The following is a 13,315-nucleotide window of genomic DNA, read 5'->3' as shown; positions in this document are numbered from 1 at the left end:
TATAATGATTGCTTAATAAAATAATATTTTTCAACGTTAATTGATAAAATTTTACCTAAAACTAATCATTTTAAATAAAAAGAAGTACTCGAAAAAATCATTTATAAAAAAAATTAAGTAATAATTTGCATCTAAATAGTTATAAAAATAATTTTTAAAATAAATATATATGAAATTTGTTAGGCCTCAATTGAAATTTTGCTTTAGGCCCCCAATTACGTTGAGCCGCCCCTGCAGTGATACACACTAATAGGGTTTGGAGCTTTTGGAAGTAGATTTGATATTTACATCAAATTAATAAATACTACACATATTTATACATAATTTTATATCATTTGTTATCTATAATTATGATTTACTTAGAAGAAAAATTTATAACTTTGGTAATTCATTTAATTTTCTTTTGTGTATAATCAGTGTTACGTATTTTACATTCCTAGAAGTACACCAGTAATTCTAGGGGAAAATAGCACGAAATCACTTTTCAGATCGCTAATTAATACTTAATTATTTTATTTTTATTTTTTTACAATTTTAACTGTTTTTTAAAATATAAATAATGTTTAAACATTTTTTTTCAAATTAACAGATTCAGTTCATAGTCAATGCTTCCGAAGTAAGATTAGTTTATTCGTTACTACCTGTGAGAAAAGGCTAATACATAAGAGTCATAGACTATATAATAATAATATACTATGTCCCAATTAATTAGTTTATTCCACTAATCTCCAGTCAAATTAGGTGTTGAATTAAAGAAGTAAATAGAATTCACGTGTGAGAAATATTAAATATATCCCTAAATTTGGTAAGATGAATCAAATATATCTTATATGAATTTAATTTTAAATAAAAAAAATTAATTTTCTATTTCATCAGTCGAAAAAAATATGTGGGCCACTTCTTAACGAGACGTATATTATCTTTAAATCACAAAGTGAAGAGTATGTATAGAGTGTTTCCTCTAAATTCAAATATCTTGACCTAATATAATTTTACAAAAAATAGATTTTTGTATTTTCTATTATTTATGTACTAATAAACTCAATTGTACTTAGCACGAAAACAAAAAAGGAGACAACAATAACAACCTCATAAATATCTCATTTTGTAAACTTATTTAGCATAGCCATAGCCTTAGAATTTCCTATTTTTCAACAATAAATGCAATTTACATTAATTACATAGAATTTCAAGTATAATAAAATGATTCTCGTAACAGATACCTTAATTAATTGAGGAAGTTTTGAAGATAAAAAATGAAAAATAAAAATAAAAAATAACATTATTATTTATTTAAAAGATCGATACTTGAAGTCTTGAACAACCAAATGAGGAATATAGAAAGATTGAAGTAGACTTTTAAGCTTTACATTACACATAAAAGAAAAAGTTGAAAATATTAAAAATTTCTTGCCAAATTTTAATATAACCGAAAAAACTCCTCATTATTTTAATAAAAAGATAAAGGAATAATAAAAACTCAAGCAAGAACTATCATTGTGGCCTGTGGGATTGAATCACATTACTATTGCTCACAGTTAAATTTACTGAGATATGAATATAGTTAGCCAAAAGAACATATTTAAGTAGGAGATAAATGGAGGCCTTCTTTGAAGTTGTAACTTTTTCAGGATCAATTTTTTTTTATGAAATAAATAAAAAACTCTTGCAATAAAAAAGAGTGGGGGTGTTCAAAAGGAAATTGACAAATCACACCAAATCTATAAATAAATAAAAAATAATTAAAAAATTTATTAGTAATTTAATTTGACTTGATTTGATATTAAAAAAAATTTGAAGTCAAGCAAAAACCAACTCAATCTGAATAATATATTTATACAAATCTTATAAATATCACTTTATACTTTAAAATATTTATTCTTATAATGTATAATTGTAAATTCTTAGGAAGAATTAAAAATTGAAAAGATTTATAAAGAGATAACAAAAACAATTCTTTAAATCTTAGTTTAAGGACCACAAAAGATTAAATCAGGCAAATTGAGCAATCAAAGAGGATTTTTTTTTAAAGGAAACCGAACACAATAGTACACATTATAGAATATCAAATAAATTACAATTTTTGCAATAGACACACAAACCCCTAGCTTTAATTGCCACTTATCAATTATGAGAGAGATCTCAAAATGTGGTGGAATTAGGATTTTTATTAACAAGATTTAAGATATGAATAAGTAAACATACAAATTTTTTTAAAGATGATTCAAATTTAACTATACTAACATGAAAATCGTTTTAATCATATATAAACAATATACTTTTTCACAGTAAACCTCATTGACCTTACTTGACTCTACCCCTATCTTCAAATGCAGAAAGATTACTAAACAAAAATCAGTGCACTTTGTAACTAATAACATTAATTTAATCATCCGAGTAATTAACATCAAATACATATATTTTATGATGAGAATTAAACAAACAATATCAAACGGAGACTCAAAGAAAAAAAAACAAATAAAACTGTATCTCTTTGAGTAGAAAAATAACATAACTAGGAAAAGGTATATGAACTTTCAATTTATAGCTAGATTTTATTGCAAATGTAATTGTCCGCTTAGAAAATAAAAGTAAATATTCACTTAATTAAAATCATAATTTACCTTTTTATATATTTATATATATGACTTAACAATTGAAATAATAATTTTATTATACTAAAAAAATGAGACTCTCAATTTTTTTTCAAAGACATTGAACCGTTACTGTGTAGAACCGGATAAATGAACCTGGTATACACTTTTATATAATACATAATATAGATATAGATTCATAATTTCCTCTAATTTATTTTTTTAGAACTAATAGCAAGTAAAATAGGTTTAAGTTTAGTAGTACTTAGACATTAAATAAATAAATATTTTTCCTAATTTATTAGCGAAGACTTGACCTGTTAAACCCTTTTCTTAGTCTTTTCCTCTTTCTATACAAAACTCCAATAATTGGATCGATTTGATATATAAAGAGCCCAAATAACCCAAAGGTATCGTTTCTCTCTGGAGTCTCAATCCATTCCAATTACCTTTTCCCTCTTGTTCTAGATATTTCTTTTGAGTTCCTCTCCATCACCAATGGCGTCCGATCTGGAGACTAGGGCTAAAGAGGCGTTCATCGACGACCACTTTGAACTCGCCGTTGACCTCTACACTCAAGCCATAACGATGAGCCCGAAGAACCCTGAACTTTTCGCCGACCGTGCTCAGGCCAATATCAAACTCAACTACTTCACTGGTATCATCTTTTTTTAAACCTAGTTAATCCGTTAATTTGATTATTAGTAAGAAACGGCGTTGATTGTATTATTTTGCTATGTTATTGCGTTCCGCGATTTATAGAATTGGTTAAAGGTTTTGTGGATTTGTGCTTAGTTTTATGCTTTTGGCATACTTGTTTCTGTGCTTGGTTACGAAAGTTAACAACTGCTATCTGCTACTTGACTGCGTGGGTTTTTGGTGAATAGTTTGTTAAGCCTTTTTTGGATTACGATTTTAATGTGTTGTTGGTACACTTTTATTAGATCTGGTGTTTTTTTTAGGTCCTGTGTTTCTGTTAATTGGTAAGTGTTAGATTTAGAGAATCTTGGGAATCCTAATATGAGTTATAAGTTTAATTAGTTGTTTAGTCTTGGAATGAGATGCACAATCAGAATGAACAGGGAGGATTCACAAAGTCAAACCCTATTGTCTCTTTTTTGGTAACAGAAAAAGATGTGGTTGTGGAATTTTTTTCTCCTGTGGTATAACTAGCTAGCAATATTATGTTCTATGAGATTGAATGAGGTTTATTGGCATTACATCCTGGAAACACGTCTCTATATGTCCGATTCTGTATATGTATGCATCAACGTTTGTATTTGTCTGAATCCTACTTGTATGTGTCTGCATACATCATCATATTTCACTATTTACTGTTAATTGTTATTTTATTGTATGTTAATAATTATCATTCTAAACCGGGTAGCAATTGTAATAATGTTTACATGTGAGCAGAAGCTGTTGTTGATGCGAACAAGGCCATTGAGTTGGATCCTACAATGTCAAAAGCATATTTGCGCAAGGGGTGAGTATATAATTATCTTTCTATATCATGTGCATGAATCTCGTTTATGTTTTCTCACTGATTAAATTTTGTGGGGTTTATTACTTGTTCACTACATGTTTTTGTTGGTCTCATATCATGTGCTATGGTATTGTTGTCTTGATCTAACAACGTTCACCTGAAAACTGACGTGGTGATTTAGCTCATGTAATTTGGGATTTGCAATAGGTGATGGTGAAATCTAGATTTGTCATTTTCATGATTTTTTGGTTTGTTGAATATGTCTGATTTTCATCATTCTCCAAGAAGACTCTGCAGCATCATAGATTTTTCCACCACCACACACCGCTCCACTGCAATTCCCCCAAAATGTTACTACAGTACCATGTAGTTGTAAAGTATTTTATAATATACTCTCCATTCCTTTTACTAGTCCAGTATACTAAAAATATTTCTTTCCTTGTCCATTTTAGCAAATCAAGGGAGATTTATTACTTTCCTCCAATACTCTCATTATCATTATGTACCCACACTTCCCAATCATTGCTTTATTGATAGAATTTTAATTACCATTAATAAGGATAATTTAACTAACTCTTAACAAATGATTTATCAAGGGAAATGAAAAGTCAATACTGGACTAGTGAAAAGCAATGGAGGGAGAACTTTCTTAGCTTTTACCTGGACTTTTGATAAACAACGAAGACAAAGTGAAACAACACTATTTTTTTCAGCAGCACTTGCTATCTGTCACTGCATGTTTTATTAGATACTATGTTGTTTAATTAACTTCTCTTTTTTTGTTACTTCTCTAGGTTGGCCTGTATGAAGCTTGAAGAATACCAAACTGCAAAGGCAGCTTTGGAAACTGGTGCTAGTTTAGCACCAGGAGAGTTAAGGTTCACAAAGCTAATAAAAGAATGTGATGAACACATTGCAGGTAAATTAGTGCTTTTGTGGCTCTTCTAACATTTCCCAAATCTAAACAATTCTAACATCAACTCATGGCATCTTTGGAGACTTGGTATTATATAGATAAATTAGTGCTTTTGTGGCTCTTCTAACATTTCCCAAATCTGGTCAATTCTAACATCAACTCATGGCATCTATGGAGACTTCGTACTATATTTTACTATGACAAGCAGTTTTATGATGATATGAGAAATTTGGCTGTTTATAGTTTAAGAAACTACCAAAAGCCACGATTTTCTTTAAATCATTGTGGTTATTTTCCTGACAGATTTATGTGTATTTCTCACTATGCTATTGGAAACATTAAGTGCTTAGGGAAACTAATTGATGGTCTTTTGCTCCAAATACAGAGGAAGCTGGCGAATTGCCTAATCTGTCGGTGGATAAAACCTCAGCTAGTGTTGTTGCACCTCCTGCATCTGAGTTGTCGGACAATGTTGCTATTGCGCCTGAAGGTGCTCAACCAACTGTCAACCAGTCCCATCAAGGATCTGCTGCCAAACCAAAATACAGGTTTTATGCCAAAGCTTTGCTGTGTTAGTGAGTCTTTAAGTCCAGTAACTCTGAGATAGTACCTTTTGATAGGGTAAATAATCCTATCAATGTGGGAATACTTCTGAAATAGTAATAACAAAGTACTACTGTCAAACCTCGTTATAGTGTCGGACAAATTTCATGGCTGCTATAATGAGGCGTTGTTATATATGTATAGTGACATTTGATGTTTAGATCTCATTTAGTTGTTATAAACAAAAGTACACAAAAAATTAGTTTAATGGTTTTGTGTACCAAGAAGAATGAATGTATTTGTCAACCAATTTAACCAAAAAAAAATTGTGTGAATGTAAAAAAGGTGAACAGCAGTGGCCTTTCCTCATGAAGTTATGACCATAATTGATTGGCACCATTTAAATACAATTTTTTTCTTTCTTGGAGAACATGGGCTAATCTAATGTATGTAATTGCAGACATGAATTTTATCAGAAACCAGAGGAGGTGGTGGTGACCATATTTGCCAAGGGCATACCAGCCAAGAATGTTGTTGTTGACTTTGGTGAACAAATAGTATGTTTTACCATCTTATCATGTTGAGATAATTTTATTCAAAAGATTGGATGACAAAGTTCTCATTTTTTGCTTGGTTGCTTTACAGCTTAGTGTTAGCATTGATGTGCCGGGTGAAGAAACTTATTCTTTCCAGCCTAGGTTGTTTGGCAAGGTGAGGCTAAGCTTAAAATATGGCTGTGATATTTTTGGACGGAGCTCCATTTAAAATTTCTGAAATTGTTTCCTGAGTAACTGAAGATGCTTACTCTGTGATCTTGTGCTGGTCCTCTCATGATTGGCAGATAACACCTGCAAAATGCAGATACGATGTGATGTCTACCAAAATTGAGATTCGCCTTGCGAAAGCTGAGCTGTTACACTGGACATCTCTAGAGTATACAATGGAACCTGTTGTAGTTCAGAGGCCTATTGTGTCATCAGGTAAACTTGCTTGCTCGTCTAATATGTTGTTCTGGCTATCAGGGGGATTCCTCTCCCCCCTTCACGCAATTGTCAATTCAATAGTTTCCTCATGTTTACTTAAATGGAGTCACTTACAATGACCAATGAATTTTGTTACCAAATCTGATGTTTAATTATTTAGTAGCAGAGCTTACTATAGTTTTGCATTTTACAGCTGCCCCGCGGCCCAGTTATCCTTCCTCAAAACTGAGAAATGTAGATTGGGATAAACTAGAAGCTGCAGTGAAAAAAGAGGTATTTAAAATATTTCAGTGTTGTGTTTGATATCCTTGTCTAAAGATCACAATAGACTCTGCAGTTTAGTTTCTAGGTCCCTGAATGCTTGGTATGTGTTCCAGGAAAAAGATGAAAAATTGGATGGAGATGCAGCATTGAACAAATTTTTCAGAGACATTTACCAAGATGCTGACGAGGACACCAGAAGAGCCATGATGAAATCCTTTGTAAGCCTGATCCCTTCTATATATTATATATTTCAAAAAAGGAATACCTATAACAGTCCTCATGGGAGGACATAAGTTTCTCCATTATGATGGGACAGAATCTTCCTAGGCCAGTGTTTTGGGGCTAGTACTAAATGCACTTAGCTCTCTCTGTTTCATTTTCCTTTAGGGAAGACGCCTACCAACCTATAATATTGTCGTCTTCTTTTTCCTTTTAAATATCTTAAAACATCCTTAGAACATGTCACAACACTTGCTTATCCTTCTGCACCATTTGTCATGTTTAAGAAGTTCTCTTTCTCAACTGTCTGTAGCTTATTTCAAGTTTTCTTGTAAAGGGTGCCTGTCAGATTTAGGTTGTTATCCTCTGACTGATTAACTTGTGAACTTGGTAATTTGTTGCATTTCTTCCTTGACGATGACACTCTTATAACACAAGTGAAGAAGTGTAATATGTTGTTTTATATATGTGCTGCCTCTCAGGTGGAATCTAATGGGACTGTTTTGTCCACAAACTGGAAAGAAGTTGGCACAAAGAAGGTTGAAGGAAGCCCTCCGGATGGCATGGAGCTGAAGAAATGGGAGATCTAGATTTGTGTTCATGTTTTTTGACTTTTCATTTTAAGCTGTTCCATTCTTGCTATTTTTATTGTAGAAGAATTTGTTCATATTTTCTTTTCTAAGGTCTTAAATTTTGTTCTTTGCTGTTGGATTGAGATAAGTGAACTTGGTTATAGTAATATATCTTTTGTGACGTGCGTTCAAATTGTGGACAGCTTATCTTTTCAAGATTTTGTTAGAATTTCATTTTTGTTTTTCTAAGTTTTACCCCAACCCACCCAAAGGAGGAGGCCCCCTTCCCTAACTACATGTGTAGGAGGATTCTTGTATTGCGAAATGTTAAATTTACTGGAGTCATTGGTTTGAGTTATCAATGTGTGGGGGAATTCCAGCTTTAACAATTTAGTACGTGGTATGGAGTTTTTGGTGGCTAAAATTATTCCTGAAGTACGACTTAAACTTAGAGTACATCTCTGTGAAATATAAGTGAACAAAAATCATTCTTGCACTATCCAAAAAGTTGCAAGAATTCATTCTTTTGTTCATTTTTTAAAGAAATTCATGCCACCAACCAAAAAAAATGTGTCAAATTGAATGAAACAGCAACGATCAAATATTTAAGTCTAATCTTTTGTCCTACTAGAATTAAGGATTATTTGGTTCGTATAAAAGTTATCCCAAAATTGTAATGCATAAATTTGTAATAATTGTAATGTAAAAATTAATATAGGAGTTCTAAGTATTTGAGGAAAAAAGGAAAATCTTAGTCTAAAGAGATGATGATATCTTTGTTAATACTCATATTTTTATCATATTATAAAATGATAGGCAAAATTTCGTATAACTTGGGCAGATGTTAATCAACAAAAAGAAAAAGAAAAAAAAAAGACAAATGGTACCCAGTGACTCCTTGCAAACCAACCAAACGGGCCATTGTTCCGGTAACGATTTTACCCGACCCGGAGATGGGAGGATCCGACTTGTCGCCATTTGTGGAATCTCTTAAATCAACCAAAATTCTCTCTACCTGAGCAGTCCACAAAGCTTCTCAATCACTGCCACTACCCAGTCAATCGATCTACAGTAAAGGGTATCCATCTTCTTCCTTGTTTGCATTTTATGAAAATGTGCTTAGGTTTAAGTTAATTCAAAAATCGTTTGGGTTTTATCAGTTGATCATTTGATTTTGGAGAAAAATTACTATCATATTTGAAATTAATGCGGTTTTGTGATAGGTTTTTGTAGAAGATGCAGTTCTTTGGAGGATCAGAGATCAGCCCATCCCCACCGCCGCCGACAGTATCCGGAAATAATGCACATATGATGTATGTATTCAATAGGAATGGAGTGTGTCTTCTTTACAGGGAATGGAATCGGCCTCTTAAGACCTTAAACCCTCAGCAGGACCATAAGCTCATGTTTGGTTTGCTCTTCTCTCTCAAATCTTTAACCGCCAAGATGGATCCCACAAGGTCTCTCCTTCTCTACTCTATTGCCCAAATTGGATATTTTGATCTAACAAATGTATTTAGTATTGGAATGAAATGGATCATAAATTATACTATGGTTGAATGAATATAGAGAATGTGTATAGCTGATTTGATCCATCTAGTTTGAGACTGAGGCATAGTTCATTGATTGGCTTGTTTGCTCAACCCTTAATCTCCCCCTCCCAACTCCCATCTTCTCGGAAAAAATTTCGTGTTAGATTAATTTATCAAAATGTAGTCTCTTCTCACTTGAAATCTTTTTGGGCAGTGCTGAAAAAGGTAATCTTGGGGTGCCGCAATTACCTGGACAAGGATGTTCATTTCACAGCTTTCGGACTAATACATATAAACTCAGTTTCATGGAAAGTCCATCTGGAATAAAGGTTAGTCAGTGATGCATTGAACTGTTCTTTTTTATAAGTTCCACTGAAAATTGTTCTAGGTCTTATCATACAATGATTTTTTTCGGTCAGGACTACTACTATCATTGTGTGATTATGACAAGTTCCATTGAAATTGTTGTTGGTCTCTTCCTGGTGCTAACTTTTGATTTGGCCAGTTTATTTATTGTAGTATTCGTGTCACTCAAGGGCTAGTGGACAGTTCGCAGCTGTAGTGCAGTCACTAGATACTTGGTCTGTTATGAGGTTACATTCTGATTATGTTACATAAATAAGCCTTATCTTTCTGAATCGGGAGAGAGCATGGGATAGTCTGTATGCATTCAGTTGAAAGAACTAAAGGAAATGATCCAAGTAATGTTGCTACTTATCTAATATCTATTCCAAGTGATTCAAGGATGTAATAGAATAGAAAACCTACAGAATTCTGGAAAAGCAAAAATCAAATTGAGAGAGGGAGAAGAGCTTTACCAGTATATTAAATATCATTAGGAAGATGTCCAATAACAACATAAGGCTATTTGTGTCGCTTGAATGAGTTCACATCAGTGAATTGAGAAGAGGTCTTTGAATGAAAAAAGAACATTGTGCAGCTGCTTTCTAATTCTATGAAGGAAATTATCTGATTTTAAATTCTTCTTCTTTGATGAGAACGTTGGTTTGGCTACATGCTCATATAAGCAGCCATCACTAGCCACCGTATGACCTAATTTTTGCAGCTTTATGGCTTGCTTTCTTATTGTGGCACTATGTTTGTCCGCCTCATTCTCTAGAAGACAAGTCATAATCCCCTGCTGTAATGTTCAAATAAATGGTTTTATTAATGTCGATATGCTTCTATCACTGTTGTTAGAACTCTCTATCAGTATGTGGATCAACTGTCAAGCTGCATCAGTGACTTGTGGTGCATGTGTTTGAAGGATGAGATGATTTACCATATAGATAAATTTTGAATCAGCTGAAATTGGTATCTGCTTATCCTAATGTTTATGATCTTATTCCTCAAGAAGAAGGAAAAATAAAGGGTTATTTCATGTGGAATGTGATTTGGCAAATCTATTTTTCCCTTTTAGCACCTTCATTAGTACCATTGGTAAAACCGCAAGTGGTACTTGCTTTTGGTCATAGTGGTTGAATTCCTGCTATGTGGATTTATTCTCAATTATATGATCTATGAAGTTAGCTTGTAATTCTATGAATACTTCCATCTTAACTTGCCACGCTTGACACACAAGCATTTCCCTGCATAGTAGTTGAGGCCTCAAATGGTGTACTGTTTTATAAAAGGCCCTTTCTTTTGTATAAGGGAAGGAAGGGCTGCTTCTTTCCATTTGGAGATAAAATGAGTGTAAAGAAATGGATGAGAGGGTATGACAGGGTACTTGAAGGATGAAAATTATGTCTGCTAGAGAACTTCATATTAGAAACATTGTAATATTAATGTTATTTCTAGTGTGAAAAGTGAATCTTTGTCTTGCTAATTATTTGATAGCTGTTGTGATAAAGTACCTCTTATTGGTATTACTTTATCACTGTTCATGAGTGTATACTCTTTGTGCTTCTCTTTTCTCCTTCAATAGGGAACAAATACCTAATGGTTCTATTTGACTTTACAAGCATCTGGTGCATGTCTGAATTATGTTAAATTGTTGCAGATCATCCTTGTCACACATCCTAGGACTGGTGATCTAAGGGAATCTTTAAAGTATATTTACAATTTGTATGTTGAATATGTGGTGAAGAATCCGCTCTACTCCCCAGGGGCTCCTATCAAGTGAGTGCTTAATTATACAGGTTTAGCCTACCAACGCTGTGCGGGATTTGGTTGTTTCTTATCACTGCTAGAATATGCTTTTGTTGCAATAAGTTAATTGCACTTTTCTGCTTAAATAGTGAAAGTCTGATTAAAGTGAGTTTGTTTTGAAGTTTCTTTTTTTTCTAAATTACAGTGGTGTCCTGGCTAGCTTGCCCCGCACCCCGACTAATTTCATTGGGTAAAAACTACCTCCCACCATCACGCATAGGTACTGGTAACTTTTCCCACCAAGTCTTAGGCAGACTAGAAGAAATCACCTAGTGTTTATTTCCCTCCACTAGGATTTGAACATGGAACGCCATGGTTCTTCCCCACTTCATTGACCAGTAGGCAACACCTTTGGGTGCAAATGTAAAAGTATGATGATAATATATGATCTTCCACCTTCCAGTATAATACCTAGTTATATGCCATATGATGTTCCACCTTGGCATGGTATGCTAAAAGAGAAGTCCTACTTGAAGAATAACGTGATGTTGGACAAGCATGGTTCATTTCTGGTTAAATAAGTAGTGATGTAGGGAAGATTTGGAACGAGGCTTTCTACTTCTTCGATTAAGAGTATTTCAGCTTAAATGATGAACATGCATCTGATAAGAGGGATGTCACAGTTAATGCATGATTGATGATGATTTCAAATTCAAAAGAAATAAAGAAATTCGAGAACTTGCCATGGTTTTATTCCTGTTTGATTGTTGAAAAGTGATTTTGAGGCTGTTGATTTTATCAGTTCACAATTCTTAATGACATGAAAACTGTGAGGTTGCAATATTCTTTTGTGTTGAAGGAATCAAATTTTTGGATCTTTTTCTTTTCTCCCTCAGAAGCTTTCTTCAAAACTTTTGAACTTTATACAATATCTGGATTATATTATTTTTAGGGAAATTAGCTCAAATAGCCGTCTGCCCAAAAAATAGTTGTCAAATGTATAATATATGTATAATTAGTGTATGGTATATGTATATTGGCTAGTTGCTGTAAACATTTTTGGCCGAGCAGCAAGGTGTTTCCCCTATATTTTATGATGCATATTCTTTTCTTTATTACCAAAATCTTATGCATGTAAAGAGTATATCTTTGATCTTGATGAGCATTCCCTTGAATGTGTATAATTCACATGTACTCTTGAAGAAGTATTTGCTTAAATGACCGTTATGTTTTAGGTTTCATTTTCAAATATAGTCTGGAGACTTTACCCAGGAAATGGGTCAAAAAAATTGTTAGTAGCAACCTGGGTATAGATCTGATACCAATATAGACTATCTATTTCAATTGTTGTGCTTTCTGAAATTGCATACCTATATGAGGGTTCAAGTTTTGATCGATATTTGTGGAGCAATGGGTTCTTCTTTTTAAAAAGAAAAGAGAATGAAAAATAAATAATTCCCAGGTTGTACTCTTGTGAATCACAAAATGTTGCCCTCTTTTTCCCTGTGAAATTTCCAATGAGCATATATTTGGTCATTGTTTATGTAGGTGTGAGCTATTTAATTCTACCCTCGATCAGTATGTCAGAGGCCTTGGATAATTTTTCAAGGTACATTTCTCATTGTTCATTACCATTTATTGTTAAAAAAAATTCTACTTTATCAACTGAAAAAATGAACATAAAGTCAACTCTACATAGATTTTTTGTTCTTAAGCATTTCATAATCTGATTTTGCCTTGGCGGATTACAATACCTTCAGGATCAAATGGATTGAGATATCGAATACTGCATTTGACTTGGTCGTCCCCTTCAATTATGACGTTCTATCATCAGTGATGGAAGAACGACTCAGGTTGAGCTCAATACATTCTCAAAACTTGCTGCACCAACTTTAGACAAAGTGTTGTGCCAATTGTGTTCCTAGTTACAGTCTGACTTCATTTTGGTAACTTCAGTATATTGTCTTTCATGTCATTAAATGTGTTTAAACAATAAGAGTTGGATAAAGTCTGTATTACATTCATTAGATGCTTCTTCGTCCTTTTGATGTTTTTACGTGGTATGTATACACTAGTACAATGAAGAATGGTAGAATAGTCCTTTTAAAGGTTTAA

The 13,315-nt window shown here is 33.0% G+C and overlaps 2 protein-coding genes across 2 annotated transcripts; both read left to right on the top strand.

Moving 5' to 3' along the window:
• The first annotated feature begins 2,943 nt into the window (after nucleotides 1–2,943).
• On the top strand, nucleotides 2,944–7,725 carry LOC125833210 (protein SGT1 homolog). Its single transcript, XM_049512354.1, has 10 exons — nucleotides 2,944–3,252; nucleotides 4,011–4,080; nucleotides 4,875–4,999; nucleotides 5,382–5,544; nucleotides 6,000–6,096; nucleotides 6,185–6,250; nucleotides 6,381–6,519; nucleotides 6,716–6,795; nucleotides 6,900–7,004; nucleotides 7,488–7,725. Exons 1-10 carry the CDS (start codon nucleotides 3,093–3,095, stop codon nucleotides 7,593–7,595), a joined length of 1,113 nt encoding a protein of 370 aa, XP_049368311.1. The 5' UTR covers nucleotides 2,944–3,092; the 3' UTR covers nucleotides 7,596–7,725.
• Nucleotides 7,726–8,798: 1,073 nt separating this feature from the next.
• LOC125833231 (uncharacterized) lies at nucleotides 8,799–13,315 on the top strand. Its single transcript, XM_049512377.1, has 5 exons — nucleotides 8,799–9,037; nucleotides 9,324–9,438; nucleotides 11,112–11,230; nucleotides 12,749–12,809; nucleotides 12,961–13,315. Exons 1-4 carry the CDS (start codon nucleotides 8,814–8,816, stop codon nucleotides 12,798–12,800), a joined length of 510 nt encoding a protein of 169 aa, XP_049368334.1. The 5' UTR covers nucleotides 8,799–8,813; the 3' UTR covers nucleotides 12,801–12,809; nucleotides 12,961–13,315.

This window comes from Solanum verrucosum, unplaced genomic scaffold, assembly GCF_900185275.1.
Source record: "Solanum verrucosum unplaced genomic scaffold, falcon-dt-bn FXZP01000100.1, whole genome shotgun sequence".
Taxonomy (NCBI): Eukaryota; Viridiplantae; Streptophyta; class Magnoliopsida; order Solanales; family Solanaceae; genus Solanum; species Solanum verrucosum.
The sequence above is the reverse complement of the archived record's forward strand: the minus strand, read 5'-3'. Positions and strand labels throughout refer to the sequence as shown.

Bases quoted from the DNA above. Each gene is read 5' to 3' on its own strand.
- LOC125833210 (XM_049512354.1), top strand. From the start codon at position 3,093: ATGGCGTCCGATCTGGAGACTAGGGCTAAAGAGGCGTTCATCGACGAC. The intron at 4,081-4,874 runs GTGAGTATATAA...TTACTTCTCTAG, and splicing joins AAAGCATATTTGCGCAAGGG to GTTGGCCTGTATGAAGCTTG. The intron at 6,520-6,715 runs GTAAACTTGCTT...TGCATTTTACAG, and splicing joins GAGGCCTATTGTGTCATCAG to CTGCCCCGCGGCCCAGTTAT.
- LOC125833231 (XM_049512377.1), top strand. From the start codon at position 8,814: ATGCAGTTCTTTGGAGGATCAGAGATCAGCCCATCCCCACCGCCGCCG. The intron at 9,439-11,111 runs GTTAGTCAGTGA...AAATTGTTGCAG, and splicing joins AAAGTCCATCTGGAATAAAG to ATCATCCTTGTCACACATCC. The intron at 11,231-12,748 runs GTGAGTGCTTAA...TTGTTTATGTAG, and splicing joins TCCCCAGGGGCTCCTATCAA to GTGTGAGCTATTTAATTCTA.